The sequence below is a fragment of the Tympanuchus pallidicinctus genome, unplaced genomic scaffold, assembly GCF_026119805.1.
Source record: "Tympanuchus pallidicinctus isolate F22 unplaced genomic scaffold, pur_lepc_1.0 scaffold22, whole genome shotgun sequence".
Classification (NCBI taxonomy): domain Eukaryota; kingdom Metazoa; phylum Chordata; class Aves; order Galliformes; family Phasianidae; genus Tympanuchus; species Tympanuchus pallidicinctus.
This window is the reverse complement of record NW_026294739.1, coordinates 7,011,571-7,036,028: the sequence shown is the minus strand read 5'-3', so window position 1 is coordinate 7,036,028 and position 24,458 is coordinate 7,011,571. Positions and strand designations below refer to the sequence as shown.

At 44.9% G+C, this 24,458-nt stretch overlaps 1 protein-coding gene across 5 annotated transcripts in view; it reads left to right on the top strand.

The window, feature by feature from the left end:
- EPHA4 (EPH receptor A4) overlaps positions 1-24,458 on the top strand; it is an 89,024-nt gene that overhangs the window by 8,192 nt on the left and 56,374 nt on the right. The window contains exon 4 of one of the 5 annotated variants that reach the window (XM_052685795.1): positions 14,347-14,432. The exons of the other annotated variants lie outside the window; for them this stretch is intronic. Coding sequence (XP_052541755.1) covers positions 14,347-14,372 — 26 coding nt within the window. The 3' untranslated portion in view covers positions 14,373-14,432. Of the gene's footprint in view, positions 1-14,346; positions 14,433-24,458 lie in introns of those variants that run through there. 5 annotated transcript variants of the gene reach the window in all.

Sequence of the window (24,458 nt, the reverse complement as noted above, 5' to 3'; positions counted from 1 at the left end):
AAATACAAGATGAGCGCTGATTGATTTCTGACGGCTGATGTATGCTGTGAACTCTAACTTGCTGTGGATCTTTAGTTGTACAGATCTTCCCAGAACTTCTCGTGCTAATGGCTGTCCTTTAGGAGAGCACAAACGTGGAATATTGTTGATGGAGCTTGAAGCTGTCCCAACTCGTGACGCATCTCGCGGCTGAGGTGCTTTAGGGCAACGTTGAGACATAATTTTGAGATTTGCTTGTACGCGTCATTGTTATGCAGATGGTTTTGTTACACAATTAATATATTGTGGTTTGTGTTTAGTTCTGATTTCCTTATGATAAAACACATCCTTTAAACTCAGATTGGAGGAAGGGGGAAACAAGCAGGAAGGGAGAGAAGGCAGATTAAAGAAGCCATAAACTGTAGCCATCTGTGATGGTTTTGATGCTGTGAAATTACAAATCTCAATTTTAGACCTGCCATTTAATATAAATATGTGAGACAGTTGAGATTTTTACTGTGATATTGTAAAGGTTATGAGAGCCAACAGCTTTGTCTTCATCTACGCTTGCTTTTTTGAGTTGTGGATCAGCCAATTTGGCAGAAAATCCAGTGTCATTTAAATATGGCTAGCTCCCGTTTTCCTATCACTGCTGTTTTTAGAATTTTCCTTCTAACTTTGATAAAAGCATCCCTAAGAAGCAATAATTTGAACGATAAGATTCTTTTTATCTCAGAGGCTTTGAAGAGTGACTGTGATCATTGAGAGCAGCAGTTTGGTTTATATCAGAAGATTACAGTTTAATTATATATTTTTTCTGTGATAAGATTTTTGGATGGTGGGTTCTGTCAGGGCAGGGAAGTGAAATAATCTGTGTGTGCTTTCCCGTTTCAGTCAGTCGAGTTGTTGTTTTTTTTGTCAGAACAACAGTGATGAACACGTTATGCTTTAAAGGAGCTGGGAAGAGGGGAAGCTACCAGGAGGGGCACGGCAGCTGTACCCAAACACAGCCTGTCTGAGCCAAACTTAGCTGGTGCTTCTCTCTGTTTAAAAGCTGATTTGGTTATGCTATGTTCTGAGGGAGCTCAAAAGGTCTTCCAAAGGTTGCTCCCAGGTTTTTTTTATTTTTTATTTTTTGTACCAAGTGGGATATTTTAAGATCCTCCATTTAAATGTTGTGCAGACTCTGTAATGCTTTCTTTCCCAGGAAGTCAAGCCACAACTGTTATCAAGCAACTCTGACTTCATGTATTCCTTGGGGAAGGGTTCATACCACTTCTTTCCAAAGTGCTGCCAGAATTTCAGCTGCTACATGGCAGAGCAGAATCTGTTCCTTATTCTGTGTGCTTTGGAGAAGAGGCAGCTCAATAGGGTATGGTCCTCTCAGTTGAAGAGAGATGAGCTGTTGTAGTGTGAATTCCATGGCAGTTCTAGGCAGTCTGTGAGGTGTGTACACCCTGGTTGTTGTTGTTTTGTTTTTAAATAAAATAAGGTAAACAAAAACTTTCCAGACAACCTGTCTTGTGTGTGATGACTCCAGGATTTAGATCTTGGCTGTGGAGGGGTTATTATCTGCCTAATAACATGCTCCGCTGAGCTTGGACTTTATTGCACTTGAGAAGTGATTAAAGAAATGCTCAGCAGTGCGCTTCAGTCTTCAGAGGCTGCATCAGAAAGCCCCCCAAACTTGTGAGATGAGGATCTTATCTGGTTTCATTGCATTATGCCGCATCCTTTTGATATGTTGTGAGGAGCAGGTGAGGTCACCCACTTTTGTGAATCAGAGACAATTAGCACTCCCATGACTAAATGGACATTCATTTTATGAATATTCAGAGCCTGTTTCACCTCCCTGGGAAGCAAACATGTTGGTTCCCTTCTCTTTCCTCTCCTGGAGACTGAGGAAGCTCTCCCTGTGAATGGGGATTGGCAGCTGTCGGATGACTTGTCTTTTGCATGCAAGCAAACTTCTCATTTCCATCTCTTGTATACACCCTCATGCAAAGTAGCACACCCATTTCACAAAGGAGATAAGAGCTTCCTTTGGAAATGCCAGCCAAAATCTCCTTCTGTTTATGCAGGGCTCAAAGATTTGGATTTTATGCAAATGATTCTGTTTTGATTTAAATTCTTTGTTTAAGAGAGAGTGTAATATTTGCGCTTTGTGCTCCTTGTGTCCTGGGTCTCCCTTTGGCTGTGTCTGGCTGTCGCTTTCCCAGTCCCGCAGCGCTCTCACTTGCTTCCAGCTGGTGCAGGAAAGCTCCAAGCTCCGGAGCACAGCGTTCCTTGCAGAAGCAGCTGCCAGAGGTGCTGGCAGGATGGTGTCCTGCCTGCTGGGGCTGCAAGCTCCGGGCTGTGATCCTCTCGGGGTATTCACCAGTGGCCTCAGAGCCCTGCTCTAGCTCCAGCTCAACTGGGGTAACAGGCAAAGTCAGGCAGTGGGATCCCTTCTGACCTGTAAGCGTACGCACACACGTGTCCCCTACAGCCTCACACTGCGCAGTGTTCGCAGAGCATGGAGCTGAGCTGTGCCACAGCCCCAGTGCAGTGCCCTTGGCACGGCCAGCTCGGCTGCTGAGTGCCCCAGCCAGTGGCTGCAGCCTGGAGCAGAGGGGCCGAGGCGGCTGGTAGCACTTGGGTAAATATGCACAAATGAATCTGTGGTCTGTATTTACCGAAAGAAAACTGTCTGTGAGGAAAAGTTCTGCTCTCCTAAGCCTTGTGATTACACAAGAGCCCGTATTTGGTTTTATTTTTGGTTTTAGTGGCTTTCTGTTCTTTTTAACTTTTCTTTATTTCAACTTTACTTAAAATTGCCTTTGGCTTGAAATAAAGCTGAGGCTCATTAAGTGCTCCCAAAACACGGGCTTGTTCAGAACAGATTTGTTGAAAGGTTTATTGATATAAGCTAGAACACATGCTGCATGAACGTACCGTATTTCTTTAAAGTACCATTTTTCATTTTGTGTCTTTATAAATCAGTGGTATGAAACTGGGACCCTGATTGTGTTGGGGCTACATCCTATAACAAACAAAGGGGAGAAATGAGATTGTGGGGGTTTTCATTTATTTCCTTCTTTTTTCTTCTTGCTTCTTTCTTTTTCTGGATGCCCAATTAGTGTTTAACTTGAAGGTAATTTCACAAGGGTAGTAAAGTGCACAGTGTGAAACCTTGTGGCATAATTAAACGGAGGAAAGGCTCTTTAAAACAACAAAGGAACGTGCAAAAACTTTGGTTTTGCCCTAATAGTCACCCAGAAAGAGAGACCATGCTGTTTAAAGTACAATATGGATGGGCCATTAAGGCTTTAAAAAAAAGCCATACTGTGCAGTTGCTGTTTGCTTTAGTTCCAGGAGTTGTGGGTACCTAGAGAAAAGCCAGCTCCCAGGTCTGCCTGTTTGTGCTTTTGTTTTTGGGGGTGGGTTCCAATCTCAGTGGGTTTGTGGAGCTGCAGTCGGTGCTGCAGGGCTGCTGTAGCAGCAGAGGTGTGCTGAGGATGTGCTGCAGGAGCTGTGCTGTGGGCAGGCTGGCGCTGCTGGGCAGGGCGATGGCAGGAAGGCCGTGTCCCAGAGGCACGCAGGGTGTCTGTGGCAAAGTGGGCCAGAGGAAAGCTTGTCTGGCTCTGCCTGGTGTCCCGCCACAAGACAGCTTTTTTTTTTTTTCCTCTCTTCCCTCCCCTTTACTCATCAAAAGGAATTGGTCACCTTCTAATCAGCTACCAGTCCTGCATGCTGGAACTCCTGAAGATGCCGTTTAAATCAGGCGATCGATAGCTATCGTTTCTCCTTGTGCATGTGGATACTTTGTACAGCCACAGTTCAAAGCTGCCGTACAGTGTCTTAATTACTCAGATAATCCTGTTTGCTTGTATTTTTAAACTATGAAGCGCTGGGTAATTATTCAATTCTTAATAGAAGGCAAATGGCAATGTAAACAATAATTAGGATGTTAGACTAATGCGCTTCAAAGCAAATTGGATTTTTTTTCATACCGTTCAGCATGAAGTCCCATAAAGCTAACAATTTAGTGGCGAGGAAACAAGATCCATTTTGTTCATATTTTATGGCATTATCACTCCATGCCTGGTTCCTGTGAGCAGCAGTTGACCTGCCGTGACGTGGCCCTGTGTTGGGCTATGCTCCCACGGTTCCAGCAGGTTCATGGCCCCTGCAGACCACGGCTTGGTGTCATGGCCTTCCTCTGCCTCTGGTCCAGCTCCGCTTTGACCTTAGGTTTTGGAGGCTGGACTGCATGCTGTGGTAGAGCTGCAAGGTTGCATCTCCCGCTTGGAGAGCTCTCCTGGTCTTCACAGCTCTTCTCCGGTTGTGCAATAAGCATAACACAAGCTGTGAGCTCTCCACTGATTTCTTTGCTGTCTGTAAATATCATGGATATAGCATATATGGGAACTTCCCCAGACAACGAAATCCTGTCATCATATCTGTTCCTTAAGTTGCAGGCAGCCTGTGGTCCAAGCTGATGGGTTGGCAGAGGTATCCACCATGCCGTGTGGCTCTCCTGTGCGCTGCAGGCAGGCGAGCCATGGCCAGGGCTTTGTCTGGCTGCACCCCCCCAGCACTGAATGGACTGAGCAGCCAGCTTTATTTTCCCTATTATCAGCATTAAGAAAGGCCAAAATGTTCTCCATCACTGATGCAGAATTACATGAATTGAATTACAGAAACTTAATTTTCAGTAGACTTCATTTTTATTCGGAGGAGGGGTAGGGGAAGGTAAGCAGTGGAGCACTTGAAGAGGTTTTGGTGTTGTTTTCTGATACTAGTGCAAGCTATCTCTGTATTAAAATGTGCACTTAAAGGGTGTGGATTTTTTTATTTTAAATCCCAGGGGCCTCTTGCCAGGCCACATTGTAATGGCATTAATTAACGAGTCTGCGTTTCCATACATAAAACATCTCTGTCTGGGGAGAGGAGGAGCGCTGTCAGCCAGGGCTTCTGTGAACTTGGAGCTTGAATTCATTTGTTTTTGGGCTTAAATGTTTCTGTAGTTGAAAAAGAGGTGGCTGCTTTGAAAACAGTTCCCCTTTGAAGTCCCGGGGCTGGCGGTGCCTGGGGCAGCTGGCAGGCATGGTACCATGTGAGAAGCACAGATCAATACCTTCCCTGCCCAGCTCCCCGGTGTGCAGTGCTGCCCCAACCGGTTTTGGGAGCTATTGCTCGCGGGGCGCATCCAGCTGGGATGGCGTGGTCCTGGGCCTGGTCTCTTTCAAGGAAGGCCCTTGGAAAATGGGTTCCGGGAACTGATGGCTTTGGAAAGAGTTTGCTTTTTTTCCTTCTTCTTCTTCTTACAACTCCTGTAATTACGGAGTGGATTAGAGGGAAGGCGAGGAGATCAGTAGGAGGGCACAAGTTGCCTGAACTTCTCTTCAGATGTTGGAGTACTGCACGTTGTTGAACTGCTCCAATCCATATAGAAGATTTCTTTGGGCTTTTTCAAGAGACAAGTAAACAGAAATTAAGAAGCATGTGTGTGGGCAGTCCCTACTGCTTCACAGAGATGCTCGGGGGCAGTAGCTGCTGGATAATTATAGCAGGAGGTGCTTAGATACAGCCGTGTTTGCTGACAAGCTGAAGAAGATGGTTCTGGCTTCCCGCAGCCTGCTGTGTGCACCTTCAGTCCCGTGCTGGTACCTGCCAGGAGCTGTGGGCTGCCGCCCTGCCCATGGCTTTCTGCTCAATAAGCCCCTGTGCTCTGATGAAGCACCCATGAGGTCTGTGCCAGGAGTGCCCCTGTGCCAGGAGTAGCAGTGCCGATCGAAGACTCCTGCATCTAATGATGTTCAGGCAGTGCAAGCACTTCAGCTGTCACCTGAGCCATTCTGAAGTGGAGACAGTTCCCTGGGAGGCTTCCTGTGGTCTTGTGCACCTGAGCTGCTGGGAGATTAGCTCAGCTCTGTTGCTGTTTCTTCTTAGTGGCTTTGGTATTTGCATTTTGCACACCTGCCAACATCCTCCTAATCTCTGAAGTACTGAAACACAGCTATTAGGTTGGCACATCTTGTCCACTCGTAATTAGTTCTTGGATTTCCTCATTTATTTTTGTGGTGATCAGAAGTGTCCAGGGTAGAGCTAATAAGAAGCTGAAATCAAGACCAGGTCCCTTTACACGCTCCACCTGCTCATTAATCAAGGACTCTGCAGTTAATGAGTACTTTCCAGGTAATATTTAATCTCAGAGTAGCAATAGTTACACTTAATGCAAAAGAACTTCTTTTTCTGTTTGTTACTGAAGTTGTTCCCATGGCACGCTGGCAGCCTTGTTGCGTGCTGATCCCAGATACTCGCTCCTGTCATGCTGACGTATGTTTGGAAGAGTCCTGAAGAGCCATGACAACAGTGTTGGTTCCAGTGCTTTAGGCTGCACACAACTGAGTGCTGGGTGGGTATGTGTATGCACAGATGTGGCTGATGAAGTGCGTCGTTCAGTAACGCTTTGGTTTGAAGGCCGGTCTAGGTAAGGGGAGAGTTGAGAGGAGTCAACAAAGATGTGAAGGCTGTGTGTGTTATTGAAGTGCACCATTAATCACCTGTGAGAATATTTCCGTTCTTTTGCCTGAATCTACCCATATGCAGATGCTTAATCCATTTAATTGATTCACCTTAAGAATTCTCAGTGCCTCATTTGAAGACGAGCGCTTGGTATTCAGTTTTAATGCACCCAAAATTAATGTATCCAGTGACCTTGAATTCCACACACCTAATAGCTTGGGAAAGAGAGCTCAAAGGATTTGGAGCACTGTGAAAGCACCCATTTGGAGCTTTAAGGTAGGTGAAGCACTTTGATTTGTGAGAGACAGTAGAATAAAATTCTGTGTGCAGAGCTGGGGCAGAGGCAGGCAGACAGTTGAGCACAGCACTGCCAAGGAGAGCTGCCAGCCCTGGGGCAGGAGGCAGTGCCTGCTGGGAACAGCGAGCTGCGAGGGCCCTGGTGGAGGCTGAATGGAGCGGGTGCACCTAAGGGCTGATCCAGCACTGCAAGGCTGTGATCACAGCAACGCGCCCCTGTTCTAGCAGGAGCGGAGCAATCCCAGGAGAGTGTGGCCTTATGGAGTATCCTGTCTCCTTCCTGCAAGGCTGCACTGAACGGTGACTGGAAAAGGCTGGTCTTTTGGGTTCAGGGTGGGCTGTAACTGGTGTACAGAAGTGTGAGGAAGAAGGTCTCCTCTCCGTCTTTCATCCCGTTTTGCATCTGGCTTGTTCTTCCATGTGAATGGAGATGCTCTGTAGTTGGAACTTGCACTGAGCTTTTAGCAGCTGCTTGCTCACTGTGGGCATGATTGTGAGAAGGAGCTCGGAGCTTTGCCCACCATGTTGCTTTACTTCTTCAAAGGTCACTATTAAGTCCTTTCTTGTGGTTGTGCATTTAGCTAGCCTTCTGCAGGGATCATGGTAATGTGACCTCTCCATACACCTGTATTAAAGTTTGAGTTAAAAATGCACTGTGGCAGAGCAAAGGACAGGCATTTTTCCGTGGGATTGTTGAGCTCTTTGCGAATGCCAAATGGCTTCAGTTAACTCTTGTGCAAACATTGCCTTTTATTTGACTTTGTAGTTTGCCCTTTGAAATACAAACATATTTGTGTCAATCAGCAAGTTTCCCTTCCGGACTTCTGGTTGACCCTGCACAAAGAAATGTGACTGTGCAATTATTAAAGGTGAGGCATTCGTTTTAACAAATGCTGAGTAATTGCCATTCAGTTGTCTCTGTGCCTCTGTATAAATGATGGCAAACTGCCCTTCAGTCAGCTGAGTAACAAGGAAGATAGGTGTATGGAAGGAGTAGCTCTTCAGAAATTTGCAATGTATTGTAAGCATTGTCTCACAGCAACTTGTGGGTAGGGCACGAAGAAACCTACCTGCTTCAGCTTAGATTGCAAGAGCCTTATTTGGGCTTTTAAAAGCAATTAGATCAGATATTATAGCTCTATTTCTCGGACAGAGTTATTGGGGAGTGTTGGAGTACAACAAAGAGCAGCATTTGCCCATTATAAAACAATGTGGAGTATGTGTATGTGATACTTGGCAACTTACCTAGTGTTCCTTACCATCAAAAAGACCAAAGACTTGCTATTCTCCTGCACCATAGCATTGGCAATAATTGGAACAAGGCTTTTAATGTTTCCCAGCAGTTTTTCCACGATGTGTAAGCATGGAGCTGGCAAGTGCCCCTGCCCTGATGGATTCCTGACTGGGAAGTAGTTGTCATCTGCAGCATGGGGGGCATGGATGAGTTGTGTGAAAGAAACACTCGGAAAATCAGACCTCACAGCTGTGTTTGGAGAACATCCCCTGTTCTCTTCAGTTGTGTGGGGTTTTTTTTTTTTTTTTTTTTTTTTTTTTTTTTTTTCTTGGAAGCTCTTTGAAGAAACAAAAGCCTGGTATAAAACTAAATTCAAAATGTACGCGTTACTGACAACGTGTGGAGTTACTGTGAGGATGGTGCAGCACTGCTCTGACCTGTCTTTTCTTTCTGTATTAGCTCATAATTCCTGCATCCTTCATCCAGCGTGCGTATAATTTCTTGAAGGAAATTGTTTAATGCCTGAATTCAGCAGACATGAATCTTGCAAGTACACCTCTGATAATAGATAAATACGTGTGATAAGGGGAGATGAATCTTCTTCAAGGGAGTGCTTTTCCTTTTTGCTCCTCAGAAACTTTTTTCAGAAGATAGTGGGTTCTGATTTTCCTGCTCATATCACCTGGCATGATTTTGGCTTTATTCCAGAAGGAAATACTTGAAATGCTAGGCGGTGTCTTTAACTAGACCAGATCTTGATTCCTGGATACACAGGCCAAAAGGGCACGAGGGCTGTGTTAGCACTTAAAGGAGTTTGAATTTTGGACTTGCTTAGAGTTGAAGAGATCTTGAAATGCCTCACTTCTTAAAGCAGAGGTGTGTGCAAGTTTGTTGTATAGATGGAGCTGGTAATGGGCAGGAAATAGTGGGCTTGAGTAGCAAAAAGAGCGGATTAAGTGAGATCTGAGGGGAAAAAGAAAAAACACAGTCATGGAGATCTGTAGTGCCAGTGCAGATTGCCCTGGGACATGGAATGATCAGTGTACTGCGGGGGTTTCAGAACAAGCTAGTGGAACTTCTGGTAGCATGGTTTGGGTACAGGCTGTCCTCCTGTGGTACAGGGGAATAGACTAGCCACAGTGTGCATCTGCCTTTTGCACTGAATGCTCTTGCACAGTTGCTATGGGATCCCTCCATCTGTATCTTTATGTAGCTGCGATGCAGCCCTTTGAGGTCTGACCTAGAAATAGAGACCTGATCTCAATCTCTCGCAGCTCCTTTTCCTCAAGAGAAGCAGTTTCAGTCTGAGCAGGACTTGGCTCTGGAGCTCTGTCCCTGCATTTCAGGTGTCCCAGCTCCCTGGGCGGGTGGCTCCCACTGACTGGAGCCAGAGTGGGCAGCGTGGAGGTGCTGATGCCTCTGCCACCTTGTTGAGATGCAGTGCTGTGTGCCTTGCTCTGTTAGTCTGTGCTGTGTTTGGACCTAATTTTGCATTCCCTCCCCTGCAGCTCAGGTATTTGGCAAATTTTTCAGCTTGTTGAAAGATGGCCTCCTGCTTGCAGATGGCAACCTTTTCTGTGCACCCAGGTTGGTTCTGATGTTCAGCATGTGCTTACTTACAAGCTGGACGAACAGGTACCTGCTAAAGAGGCATTGGCTGCTCACATTGGCATTTTCATGTCCATGTGTTGGGATGTGGAGAAGGGACATGAAGATTGTTTACGAGGTCAGAGCTATAGTGAGCCTTGCACCTCCTTTGAGTTACGATATCATTACCTGAGCCGTGGGAACCAAGAAATAAAACCTCTTACTGTGAAATATGAGGAGAGCTTATGACTTTGAAGTATAGTGAGGAAGAAAAATGTACACTGTATGTCCTAGTGCTTTTTTTTTTTTCTGTTGCTGTGGGGTTGACTTTGTTTACTGGTTACACGCAGAGAATAGATATGGCATTTGTTGAGGGCATTTTTGCTAGAGAAATACCCCTCTTACTAGTCCATTTCCTTTTGGATCATGCCAGGAAAAATGTTCCTTTCAAAAATGAATAAATTATTCAAGCTTACTTAAATAAACATGGCATTATTTCTCTACCTAGTGCCTGTATTTATGCAAGTCCAGTTCCTTTCTTTTATTATACTACATTCTCCTTCTTGTCCTTGGACAGTATTTCTGCCCTGCTGTAAAGGGCGTTACTATGTTTGACCAAATGAGTGGTTGCATTAAATTGTTGTTTGAATGGAACATAGAGCACTGAAGCAATATTGATTAAGTTGATCATTCACAAATAAGCTCTAGCTGCTCTTGTCTGTTCTTGTCCTGAAAGCCACTAGCAGTTTTTTAGCAACTGAAAGCAGTTGATATCTGCATGCCCTATAGATAGGGATCTTACAAAACCTATTTTGGCAGTTGTAATGTCATCCTTTGTAAGTACTTGTCTCATAAGTCAGTTTTGTGAAATTAGATAATGCTATTGCAAGGTTAGGTTTCTGCAGATGTGGAAAGAGTTAAAAAGTCACTGATAACAGAAAAACATGTAGGTGTAAAAACTGGAATGAACGTGGGATAGCAGGACAGAAAGATGCATTGCAGGCAGGAGAAGATGTAGCAAAGTCTGTCCCAGGAGAAACTGGGAGAAAACTGCCGTGGCAAAAAGCAGTAAACCAGCATTTGTCAAAGTTAACAGTTCAGTTAATAGTTCAATTTCTTCAGAAAATGGATTTTGTGGTCTTGTTGGCTACTGTTATGTCAATAACTTGCATCAAAACTTCCTCAAGTCAGAACATCTGTTGCTGCCAATGGAAAGATTCCACTTGACTTTAATGTGCTTTGGACCAGTCCCAAAATGCAAATAGTTTTTCTCTCATCCTTTGAAGTCTTTAACATTTCATGGGCTCCCTTATGTTATTGGTAATTTGCACCAGAGGTATTTTGCATGCAAATGAAAGTTTGGCGGTAGCAACAACTGCATTTGTGAATATGCATGGAAGCACACACACACGGATATCGGTAAAGCAAGTTCTGCTTTTCAGCATATGAAGCTAAGAGTTTCTTTGTCATAGTGGGCTGCTCACAGTGACTAGAGCTGCAATGGAATGTATTGACAAATACATATAAAAGCCTGCATAAAGCTGCCAAAATACTTTTTGATAAACCTGTATAGAGCCAGTGGACCTTTTTTGTAACTTGTGCATGTTAATGCATGTTCTCTATGTGAAAGTGGCACTTGTTGCTAACTTGCTACAGTCATACATCTAAACACTGTAATTGAACTTGAATCACTATGGATTTATTTATTTACCAGATAGAGTAACTTCAGTCTGCAGTGCTGATTTTGTTTGGTAGCATGAACTCAGGAGCTCAGTGCGGAGCCACAGGCGCTATTCTTTGCAATGAGTGAGTTCTAGCAAGGTCTTAGGTTTTCATAAACTATAAGTGACAGATTGTAGTGATTTTAATATGAGCATTTTTAGGTGTCTTAGCTGATACAGACTCGTCTAGAGCTGGAACAGACTAAATGTGTTCTTTTGCAGTACTCCTCAGCCACATATGCCTCAGTGCTTGGCCTGCGTTGCAGCTGGGCTGTGCTCATGGGGACTGCTGGCCTGGGGCAGCAGGAGGGGAGAGGGGAAAGTAATCTGCTTTTCTAATTGCCTGAAGACATGAGTAGGATCATCCTCTGAAGAGACACGAAATGTCAGCTACACAGAGTGATGCAGGAAGCCATTGCGTGTCAGGGGAACTCCATGTACAACTTGAAACGCCTTTCGGACCCGAGGCTGTTCTGTGGAGCTGTTGCTGGGAGCCTGGTTGTGACGAGGAGGTGGCAGCAGGAAGACAGCTGGGGTCAGCAGCAGCAGTGACCTGAGAAGTGATGGGAGCCCATGGCAGGGCTGTAGGGTGGGGTGAGTGCCAGGAGAGAGCGGCTGGGAGCTCCCACCTGCTTGTGGTTGGGTCTGCTCGTGTCTGTGAGGAAGGGATGTATGAACAGTGGAAAACTGAAAGGAGATTGTTGTAAACCAGTGTGATTGCTCAACCCTGAAAAAAACACCAAAATAACTTCCTGTTGTCAGCAGAAGGCCTTTAAAGGAAAGAGATGTGTTTCTGGTTCTCTGCATTTATTTTGCAATGACCTAAGAAAATTTCATGTTGAGAAGGGAAGGCAAGGTGTGGTAAATACATTGGGGGGCAGTGTTGCCGGACATATATGTAGCTGCTGACTGCTGGGAACCTCGTGCAGCACAGCCACCAGTTACATAAATGGCAGACAGAGCACTTGAACTGTTATGGATAGGCTGGTTTGGTCCAAAAATCTTAGAAGGAAGAGGAGGCTGTGGGGCCCCGGGCCAGGTGCCGGTGGAGGCAGGTGTGGCAGGAGTGCAGGCCCTGTGTCAGCCGCCAGGCCGTCCTGTGCCTGCAGCTCCGCCACGCTGCAGGGCAGCACCTGCAGCTCCCAGCTCCCAGGCTGCTGCCACTGCCCTCAGCAGGATTTCTGCTCTGATGAGGCAGCACCGGTGAGTACACATCAGGAGGAGCCCGAGGCCGGCTCCTTTAATCCCTGAAGCCTGGGGCTTCTTTGAGCAGCCCCTGATTGCGGCAAGGCTGTGCTTCCTCCTCAGCCTGGCTCCGCTTCGCCAGCTCGAGGCACAGCCCCAGGGAGGGTGTGGAGGAGCAAAGGAGAGACTGCGGCCTCCACCCTGCCGGCTGCTCCCTTCAGACCCAGCTCTGGAGGCTTTCTGATTCATGTCCTGCACCATTCGCCTGAACATCCTGCCTGCCTTCTCTGAAGGTGAGTGGCGTCCCAGATTGCCATGCAGCGCAGCTATAATATCATGAGTTCCTACCTCTGATAGGGGCTGCGTGAGCGATGAGCAATGGCTGCTTTATTTGTGGCACAGCTTTGGCAGCAGGCACTGAAAGAGCAGCACCTAGCTGATTTTTGAACTCTCATCACCTGGAATTAAAAAAAAGCTGTTCTCAAACAGTCAGTGACGTCTGGCAGGTAAAAAAGATGGCTGAATCTCAGCACATCAGATCGCCTTGTGGTTCTGGGGCACTGCTCAAACCATACTGTGATAACTGAGGGTGCCTGAAACTCATCCTGTGAACACCCTGCTGTTTTCCTGACTCTCAGGGAGTTACCAGAGGCCCCGTGGTGCAGTGCCAGCCAGGGCCTTTCCAAAAAACCCAGAACCCTAAGTGTGGGGTACTGCCCTGTTAGTACATGCAGTGTTACCTTAAGGCTGTCTCCTGTGAGGGCCGAAGTTGTCTTTGTAAGGAAATGATACAGAGATGGCTTCAAACATGCACAGCGTTCTTACCCATGACTTTAAACACTGAAAAAGCCTTCCTTGTTGTGGGGGAGGCTGACAGTGCTTCACTGTAGTCAGACTTGCAACATGTTTGAAATTTCAAGTCCAGAAGTAGAATTATTCTTCAAGCCTGAGTTACATACAGCAAGTTGTAAGTAGTGTCACTTGGCAAATGCAGAAAGGGGGTCAGAGGAAGGATGGCTGTCCTCCCTAGAAATGAGGCTGGATTGAATGCAGAAACAGGCAGTTCACACAGTGTTCTGTCCCTTCTGGGCTTGTTTTCTCATTGTTGGTTTTTTTTTTTTTTTTTTTTTTTTTTTTTTAAATTTTATTTTTAAACACACTGGAGAATATTTAGGCTGTCATCCCAGGATTTTTTTCCCACTGCCTGGAAGAATGTGTGTTGATGCTTAAATGAGAGTGACAGTGCCCACTTAATTGTGTTCAGACAGATTTTGGTAGTGCAGCACCTCCTGCACAGACTTTGCAGCACGTTTCCTGCAGCTGGCCCCCAACCTGCACAGAGACTTGAGCCCAGCCACCCTCAGCACAGTGCATTGCTCAGATCTCATTTCATGTTTGTCTTCTCCACACGCAGCCCTTGGGTCTGATTCTCCCGTCTTCTAGCTTTTACATCAGCGAAACACCATTAATTATGAGAATTTCAAGTTGCTGCTTAAATTTATGTTGGTGCTGATGTGAGAAGACTCGTCCTGTATGTTATTAAGCTGGTTTTATGAGAGTAGTGATCAGGCTGCTGAGTCATTATATCCATTTTACATTTTGAATTTTAATTGCTTTATGGAGCTTGTTAATTTTTGTTTAGTTTGCTGGTGGCTTGTAAATGATTATCTTCTCTATCAAAAAATGCCGCCAGTTCTTTCATCACTGCTTCTGTATGGTTCGACGCTTCCTACAAATATTCAGGCAGGACTTTACTCTAGATAACTATTATACTGCAGCTTTGAAAATACTGGGCAGCTTTGTTTTGCCTTGTTTTCCTCTCCCTGTTACCAGGAACAGATATCACTCCAACAACATGAGTAACAATTGGAACTTCTCAAGAATCAGCTAACGTGGGAGCTAAAACCGCCCAGGTGATGCATTCATAAGCAGAAGCATATAAAGCCACATGAGAAGTCATTATGTCCACATTTTTAAGTCATTTGGTGAGGATGTATCACTGTTTATTTAAATACTCTTAGTGAAAAGCTGCTAGGAATACACAGCCTGTGTGTGGTATGCAGGTGACTCTGCGTGGGGGTTTCCAAAAGCAACTGTTCCCTGACCTTGCCCTACATGGGGAGTTTGAGACTTTCATTTGTGGATTACTCACTGCCCCTCTGTGTTGCACGTTCACCTCAGCTTTCTAAAAATGCAGTGGCAAATCACATTGCACTAATGGAAAGTGCTGTGGCCTAGAAAACAGATTTTACTGCTGACAGAATGGGCTGATGAAGCCTGAGCTTGGAAGGTAAGCTATTTTTGACTGAAAAGTGGTGCGTTCTGAAGGTTTGCTGAATGCAGTAATGTGATTTCATGTTCTTCTTTGTTAGTCATCGCTAGCTGCTGGTGATGGTAATGGATGCTCTTAATGTTCAACATTTAATCAGCTGAAGTATATGTCTGCCTGCTTTTCTTTCTCAGAATTTGAGAGGATTGTTATCAGTTTCGTATATTTTCTGAAAAGTCCAAAGCAGCTTAGAGAAGGTGAACAGAGATCTGTTAAATCCATTTTAGAAGCCTGTGAGTGCAAATGAGTGATTATGTGAAAAGAATTTGGTCTTTTCACCAGCTGAGGAGATGTCTGCAGTAACCATTGGCTTGTATTCTTTCTCCAACCTTGCCGTGACCATTTAATGAGGTCTGATTCAGACTAATTCCCACAATCTGTAGGTTTTATTCCCTGCTGAGACTGGAATATTTGGATGTCAACTCAGACATATATTTTTCTTTTTAATTAGCACATCTGATTTTTTTTTTTTTCTCCAAGGCCACAACCTCTGTCCCAATCCAGGCAGGTGAAATTTCACAAGCGCTTTATCATTGCTCATACCTCAAGCATCCGGACACACCTTTCTAATTGTCATTTATATCCGCCTGTCATTGCCTCTGGCATTTGCTGAGTTCACATTTCCATGTGATTTACTGCAAAACATTTTGTTTAACAAATCACCAGCGCGCACTGACAGGGAAGTCCCCCTCAAGAAGCTGAAATAATGATTGCTTTCATATTTGCTATCCTGAAATAGATTCTAAAAAATCAATCTGTCAGAATCCGCACATTTTGCATACATGGAGAACTCTTGAAATGGGAAAACTCCGACCTTGAATTTGTGAGTGCTTTGAATTGCAAATGCTTTTTGTAATTTGCTGTGCATGTAGCAGGGTGGACGAGCTCAGAGGTAGCACAGTTAATCCCCAGTTGCAGGATTTTGAGTGCAGTTGGTTTCTGAGTCAGCATCAACTCTGCAAATATTCAGGTAACTATGGAAGTATTTGGATGCTGAGACTGCTCCTTAGCAGTTCTGGGAGTGCTTTTAGTGGAACAGTCATCCCTTCTGTCCTGTGTACTCAGCATCTGGCTGCTCTCTGAGTACCCTGTATGTTGCAGAGACAGGAACAGTCCTGGGCCACTTCTGCCCGTGGCATCTCACTGGGTATGCCATGGTGGGCCAGAGTGGGATCAGGAATGGGTTTGGAGTGAGCCAGAGCCCTGGCAGCAGGCTGCTGCCTCATCTCCATGGCTCGGGAGCATAGGGATGACACAGGCAGATCTTTAAGACCAAGGATGAGCCCAGTGCAAATGTTCCCACATGGTAGTGAGCTTCCTTGGTGTTTAGGGCAATCTGGGGTAGGGGACTTCCAATTTAGACCTGGAATTTTCTCTCCTTCTGTTATATGTTAAACTTTATACCCTTCTGATGTCCTGAAATGACTGTGCAGGGGACAGGCATGTTTGTGTATTTCTGAGTAATGTCACTAAGTGTTCTCAATGTCTAAACCCACTTACTGTTGACAGAGGTGATTCATATGAGTCTTTTGAAAGATTGCTTATGTACCAAGATGAGTTGGGCACAATTTAAAAAAACAGCTCAATTTAAGTGGCGCATTTGCAAAATGTAAGCAAATGCATAAAAATAAAACATGGTGAAATATCCATCCCCCCCCTCCCCATGTTAGTGGCTGATCTCATGCATCCAGAGTTCAGCCTGGCATAGTGCAAATTTACTGGCCCATTAGTGGCTGCTATTTGAGTGCACCTTCACAAAGGAAAAATACATCTTGAGAATAAACTTGACGTGTCAGACGCACCGCAGCCAGAGCATTGCAGCCCTGCTTGTCCTTCACTGTGCTGCTCTACTGTCCCAAAATGCACAAAATACTTATTTTGGTTGATAGAAAATTCTTATTTGTGTGTTTGCATGTCTATTTCTTAACAATAGAATGAAAGCAAGGAAAAGTTCATGAAGTGATTGCAAGTAAAGAACACAGAAAATCAATATGCTGGTCTGAGCATTAGTATTCAAAAGAACAGGTTCTCCTGTGTTTTCCTGGTAGGCTAATATGGATTTTGCTAATCTAGTGATGCTGTTTGAAAACTGAAGCAAACAGTGGTCCTGTCTGGGGTACCTAACAAATTGATGGTGAGAAGGCTTTGGTGGTGGGTGGCAAAGAGCAGATAGTGCTGTGGTGGGGTGTGCACCGGGGGGAAGCCTCTGATGGCCAGGGATGGCTGCTGGGCTCTTCACAGTGTTCATCCATCTGTAGTTGCATGGTGCTTTTTAATGTGTGAAACTTGACAGTCACAGAAACACTGCGAAGGCACTGGGTCTCCTCAGGATGGGTTTCTCTAGTTTGAAATGAACTGACAGATAGTAACAAATGGAGAGGAGGGGGAACATGTCTGCTTGGCTGAAGTTCGGAAGCAAAAGTTACTCTGTACATCTGTGACATGGGAAAGTGGAATGTGTGTGTGGAAAAGAGATGATGGCCTTGTGCACCCAGGTGTCTGCGTCATGTAGGTGCGATGTTACCTAATTGACAGTGCCTCAGCCTCCTGGGCTATCCAAGATGCAATTGGGATACTACTGATAGCATTCTGTTAATTGTCGAGGCAGAATTAAGTCTTGATATGATGTACTGAGACTAGATAAGTTGTGCTCATGAGAGCCATGAACTGATAGAGCTTATCAGACCAGGGAGAGCGTGGCTGATGGGAAGGATGTGAGTCACGCACCAGCACAGAGCGCTGGGGCCTTGGCCAGACTCAGGGCTAGGTTTCTTTCCCAGAGTGAATTTTTGTGGCCTGGATTGAAGTCAGTGGTGCTTTTGGCCGTTTCTAAACAGCTGCTGCTTACCGCAATGAATTTCTTTGTTTATTATCTTGTGCTCATCTACGTATTGTGTAGATATTTGAATTAATAGCTCAATCGTGTCAGCCACGAGGGCTTCTGAGCCAAAAATGTGATGTTATTGGTAAGCTTATTTGCCAGTAGTTCTGTGGGAGATGGATGCCTTTCCAGATTACAAGCAAAACTGTGTTCGTTTTGCCGCTTTCCCCTAATTGTCAGCCACGTGACATCACACCGCAATGGGACACGAGGCCTTTCTGCATCCCCATGATGTGGGTACAGGCCCTGCAGGCTGGCGCTGCCTGTCCCCATGTCGTGACTCAGGGCCTGGCCGCCACTCGGGCCGGGGCTGGCTCTAGTGCTCCATGGGAGCTCCTGCATGGCCTGGGGCCTTCCACAGGGGAGAGAGGCTTCTCGTTCCTTCAGTGGCACTGGCTGTTACTTCAGCTCCTGAGGAGCCATAGCTGCAGTGCTGGGGATACTGGGCTCTCTGCGGCCCAGCCCTTGGCCCTGCAAGCACTGCCCTCCTCTGCCCTTGCGCTGTAGTGGAAATCTCCCTGCCGCACCCTGCAGTGCAACCTGCACCTCCGCTGCTCTCCTGGGGCTGTGGCTGTGCCTGGGCTGGCACCTCCTTCACATCATTGCTAGAGATGACCCCCAGCCAGGGGTCCTGCTGCTATTCGTGACCTGACGCTGCACCCCAGTGCTGCTGGTGATGTTTTTCTCCACAGGTGCTTCCCTCTCTTGCTTTTATTTGTTGGTGATAAAAGACTGTCACAGATAAATAGACATGTTCTCACTTGACTTGATAATTTGCATGGCACTGCTGAATGTGATTTATAATTTATACATGGAAAGGATTTGCTGATCTCATTAATAACTTTCCAAACATCCAGATAAACGTGCTATCTCTCTAAATCAAGTGAACTTAAAACAGCAAAGGTATTCACCTGCAAGGGCTTCTGGCACTCTGTTCTTTCCCAGACAAGAGGAGTTTGACAAAAGAATGTGGGAACTGCCAAAATCCGTTTCCCCTTGCAGCCACCAGATCACCCCAAGGTGGGGGATTCCACCTATTCTTGCTAAATTATTCCTCTCTTATTCTTTCTAAATTAGTCCTCCCTACTGAAAGGCTCATCGACAGGAGCATACCCAGCTCCTTTGATTTTCAAACAGGGACAGTTTCACAGCTCCGAGCAATACAGCCTGTGCTGGTATTTCTCTGCCTTGCTCCTAACCATCCTGCCAGAGAGCAGGTAAACAGCTTCTGTGGGCTCCGTTTTCACTGTGAGAGGAGGGCAGAGGCAGCCCAGCAGATTCCCTGCTGAGCGTGCCACGCTGCTGCCGTGGGTTTGTTTCATTGGAAGTAATCGCCTCTCTCACGTGGATGCCTTGTTATCTGGAGATCTCAGGGTGCTCTGTACACACTCATTGCTTAATTAAACCTCAAAACAGCTTTTCAGCATTTCTATTGTGAATTTTATTGCTGCTTTATAAGTGCATAAACTGAGGCGGCGATATTGGGTTTATACTTTGGGTGTCTGTGAAGTAGAGGTCAATGAAGTGGTCCCAGAGGAGCAGCCTTGCTTTCCCCTCAATGCTGCTTTCTTACCAGTACCTCCTACGGGAAGAGGCTGTGTGCATCCATGATCCCTGGGGAGATGACCTGAAATTTACTTAGCAGATTGTGAGGCCAGATTTGCTGGAAAGCAAAAGAATGATGTTTTCTCTTCAAACGATGATACACATCATCACTATGGATGGAAGAGGAAGGTTAGGAAGCTGTGCTCAGTATCTGACAGAGCCAGGAACTGGAGTAAAGAGACCTGCAGAAACCCTGCAGCCCTTGTAGCCATGAGATCACACATTGCTGAGAGGCACCGGGCCTTAGGTGAGAACAAATATAGAAGGTCAACTCCAAGATGCCTCTCTGTATATTGTATATTGTTTTCTGAATTGGATATGAGTTTGAAACAAATCCGTAACCTCATCTTCAGAACTGGGTAAAAAGAGATATCTAGAGAAATGGTGGGAGTTTGAGTCATTCTTCTCTGCTTTCAAAAAATCTTTGGTAGAGAATGCCGAGTTCAAATAAGGTGCACTTGCACAGCAGCCATTTCGGGCACTTCTGCAAAGTGTGATTGCATAGAATGGAGAAATGTACAGCTTGGGAAATTTAAGGAGAAAAGCACAAACAATTGAGCTGCTGTTTTCCTGTCTTGTTGAAATTAAGCTTCATGATAATCTTTGCATCAGTAATGAACCAGAAGTGGTCATGCACTCCAAACAGCAAAGGGCAAAGAAGAGAGAAGCAACTCATCAATGTATGACCCTCTCTAAAATGTCATGGGTAATCAAGTGTGAAGTACTTAATGGATCATGATTTGCACTGCACTATTTTGATTGATGTACTACTTAGTAGAGGATTGATAGTTTTTTACAGTGCTGTTGATGGGAGCCTCTCAGCAGTACCTCCTCTATTTCCTCAAGTGCTGGGGAAAGCCGAAGCAGCATCTGTTTGAAGCCATTGTGTTCCAGTGTCTTTGTGAAATGGTCAAAAATAGTGCAGAGTTGTTATCTTGCTTAGACCCTGATCTCATCAGAACTGTCTATATTTAGGCATCTTCCAAAACCTTTGTGTCAAGCAATTCTCTAGGAAGACAAAAATAGCTTTTTTTTTTTTTTTTTTTTTTTTAAACGTGCTGTACGACCATTTAGAGAGGATGTGATGATTAAACCATATTAAGGCATCTTGCTGTAGCTCTAGAGCTATCAGCTTTCCGGTTAGCTGGAAGGACTTGGCTCCTGTGGTTGTGATAGGAGTTCAAACAGTAGCAGAAAACATTACAGCTCTGCTGCAGTGAGTGGCATTCCATTTGCACAAAGGAAACAGCATTAAAGGATTTATGTGCAGAATGAATCCACAAATTCTTGTCAATAGGAAATTCCTTGGAGGGGATTAATGTAATAATTACTTAAGGCAAATTGCAATGTCTCATTAGCATATATTATTAAATAATAGAAAATAACTTCTTATTTATCTTTAATGCCTTAATCAGTACTTATTTTCAGTGCAAAACTTCAGATGATGGCAGTTAGGAGCAAGCATATGTGTTAACTGGTGATGTTGGGGATACGTGATAGTAGTTTTAGGCCTTTCAGTGTCAAACTGTACAGCACTCTGTCTCAGGCTTTATCTAATTTAGGAAGTTTAACTGCCTTTTTACAGAGTTGTCAAGATTTAGGAGATGAGAGATAATCCCCCGCTGGGCGGACAGCGCTTCGAGATAGGGATCTCTGTTCCCATCAGCGCTTTTACACAGCTGGGGAGAGGAGCTTGTAAGCAGGATTAGGGCTTGTTAATGTGGAGATTCAGGGCAATTAACCAGCTTTCACTGTATATTTTAACACTTCACTCATATTTTTTTCTGTAAAATCTAGTCGCTTTAAACAAACAAAACCGTCATGCCATCATTCTTCTTATTTAAAAAAGAATATGAAAAAACCTCTTAAATTGACTTAAAATCTGTTAGTTTAGCGATTCTCCTCTTGCTGCTTCTGTTCAAGGAAGGCTGTCAACTTGTTTTTCTAATTGAGTAATTATTTGAAACTGATTAGTTGACTCATCTCCTAAATCTCCCAGCTTGCAGAAAGGTGATTAAACTTTCAAAACTGGATGAAGTCTGTGATAGAGTGCAGTGACAGCATGAGCAGCTGGAGCTGGAGAGCACCCGATGCTGAGCTCACTACCATGTTAAAGGTGCTCTCAGCACTTGCACAGGCGTGCTGGCAACGCTAGGGTTGTCTGCACTGAACAAAGGAGGGCAGCCCAATTTCTGCACTAGAGAAAGACAGTATCTTGATTTAAGCTCTTATTAATTCGTAAATTAATGAAAATTTGAATTTTTTATTAAAATCGTTGAGGTCTGGTTCCCCAGCTCAGCAGCACATCCTTGTGCATTAAATCTCCTGGGCGTCAGGAGCTGTGTGTGCCTGTCATGCTCTGCTGGGCCGGACGCATGGCTGTGCGCAGGGCAGGGCGTCCTGCAGCCCGGCAGAGCGAGCAGCCCTTCCCATTTCCGCTGCCCGAACGCTGGCCGCTCCGCCTGTCATTGCTGGTCCTAGCAAACTTCTTCCTGCAGAGAGCAGAGCAGCCTGGGATTTTTGTTGCTCATGCAAAGTGCTGACTTCTCACTAAGACAGGGTTTTTATTTATTTTTTTTTTACCCAGTCCCTTCATCTTTAGCTTTCAATTTTTTTTTTTCTTGTTTTGATTTCAGACCAAACAAAAGGGCAGCAAATAGTGGGCTCCTTTTCCTTTTACAGTGCCTTGATAGAGACTTCCCAGCTGAACCTCCTAATGTGAGGCTGGAAGGTAGGCTGGGGAAAAAGTGGTGCCACTGCTCAGTGGCTCGGTGCCCAAGGAAGGGCTGAGGTCCTGAACACTTTCTTTGCCTTGGTTTTTGCAGGTTGGGTTGGCTGCCTGGCCTTCCAGGCCTGGAATTGTCACAGGGGCACCTGTGTAAGTTAACAGGCGTACATGATACCGATGGGATGTGTCTGAGAGCACGAGGGCTTTGCCTGTTGACAGGGAGCAGCCATGCACTGACACCTTTGATGTGCTGTGGCAATTGGCAGCTGCAGTTAGAGGTCTGCGCCTCATCCCTTTTCTTCCAAGGATGCAGAAGGAGACCTTGGATGGTACCGGTGGGCCAATTCCATAGCAGAGATCTCCCTGGCTACCTGCTCCTCACATCTTTCGGCTTCTGCCAGGTGTGAGCAGGTGAGCTTCCTGTTCTCCAGGTGCAAAAACTGAACTATCCATCCACCAGTCACTGACACCATCCTTTGTCCTCACCTTGTGATGGCTTCAATCTAGGCTGAGCCAGCACAAGGAGGGAAACTGCTCCAAAGTCCCAAAATTGTCTTTAGCAAGAGTGTTTGTGCTTCTGCTTGTCATTCGTACAATAGAAAAATGGGCTTGGCGTGTGGAAATACTGCTGTGCTCATTGGAGAGGGGTTAAAGACGTGGAACTCAATGTGTAGAAATTATACAGTTGTTCTTAAAAGGAGGTAAAATAGGTGGTAAAGATGTTGCAGCATGAACATCAAAGGAATGTGACCTTACTTGGAAACATTATTTGGTAGGTTGCATCTAATTCTACAACCTGACTTGTAAGAAAGGCTGAAGAGAAGACACTTTTATTTTTTCTTTTTCCCCTCTGGCTTCTAAGGATCTTTATTTATCACCCTCAGGGGCATTACAGTGAGTAATTAGATTGGACCAGGAGAACGACTTAATTTTACAAGAAACTCATTAATTCATCCTATTTAAAATCTTCTCATTTCACCCAAAACCAATTATGCTAGTAGTGGCAATGATCTGGAAAGGCATTGTCTCGTAGGCATTAGGGGGGCTGTTGGGGCTCCCCTGGCATTCATGTTGGGGAGACAAGGGTGACTCCCTTTCTTTGACTTTTAGGTCAAAAGAACTAGTCGCTGGGACAGCTTGACAATTAGAAAACCCTGATGAGCATTTGGAACTCAAACAGCTGTACAATAACAGAGGAGTTCATGGTGCGGGGCAGAAAGCTCATCAAAAGAGACTATCCAAACAATTGAGTTCTATAATTAACACACAAAAATCTGCTCAGAAATGGTAATAACAGTAAAAGAGAGCTGAGAAGATGCTGCCTACTTATGTGGCAGATGTGGTTTTGTTACAATCTGAGGGAGAAAATCCATCCTTTTAAAGAGTAGGAGGAACATTAGAGGGGGAAAATAAAAGTAACTTCTTATCCCTAAGGGTGCAATTAAAGCATGAGCTTAAAATATTTTCACACAGACAGGAGCCGTAGAAAAAATAACTGCTGATGACAAAACATATAATGTGCTATCAAAGTATTTGATACACAAATTTCTTTTTGGTCTGAAACTTATAAGAAAAACACTGATGTCTTTTTTCTGAAATTATTTGTTTTGTCCTTCATTTAACCAGGAATATTATTCTTGTTTTTTTCCTCAAAGTTGGCTCCAGTGCCTTTCCACCCGCAGACTGTCAGCAGCATTACCCATGTGCCCAATGGACACGGGAGCACCGTGAGCATCTCTCATCCACTGCTGACCCCATTGTGGCTCCGGCCAGGGGGAACCCATCCCATGCAGAGCACCTCGACGGTGGCACGCGCAGCACTGGGATTTGTAAGGGATGGCTCTGCAGCCCAGGCTGCACGTGCTCCATTTTCTTGAACAACTTAAAATGCTGAAGGGGACTTTTCTCATTTTTATCCAGAAATCAGAGGAAAAAAGAATCAAAGTTTATTTTAAAATAGTTGTTAAAAATATTAATTCTTTTTAGTTGCAGTAAAATAGAAGTATGTGACTAGAACTCCATGCACTATGAAATTCTGAAATTGCTGCCTGAAATTTTCTAATGGAGAATTCAGCATTTGGCAAGAGCTTGCAAGCAGACTTTCCAGCCCACACATGTTTTTTCCTTTAAAAAAAAAAAAAAAGCCATAAAAACTAGAAAATCAGGTTTTAATGAGAAAAATGAAGTTTGAAAAACGGCCTGAGAAAATTTACATGGAGATTGGACTGAAATTCTGTAATTCTTCTGAGCGCTTCTTGCAGCTCTGACGTGTATCAGTTCAGTCATTTTTGTTCTAAAAAAGAACCCCTGTGGTGCTGGCTGGCACTGCTGGACAAATGCCGCCTGCCTTTAGGGGAAATAGAAATTAAATAGATTGTAACATGGCAACTCCAAGATATCAG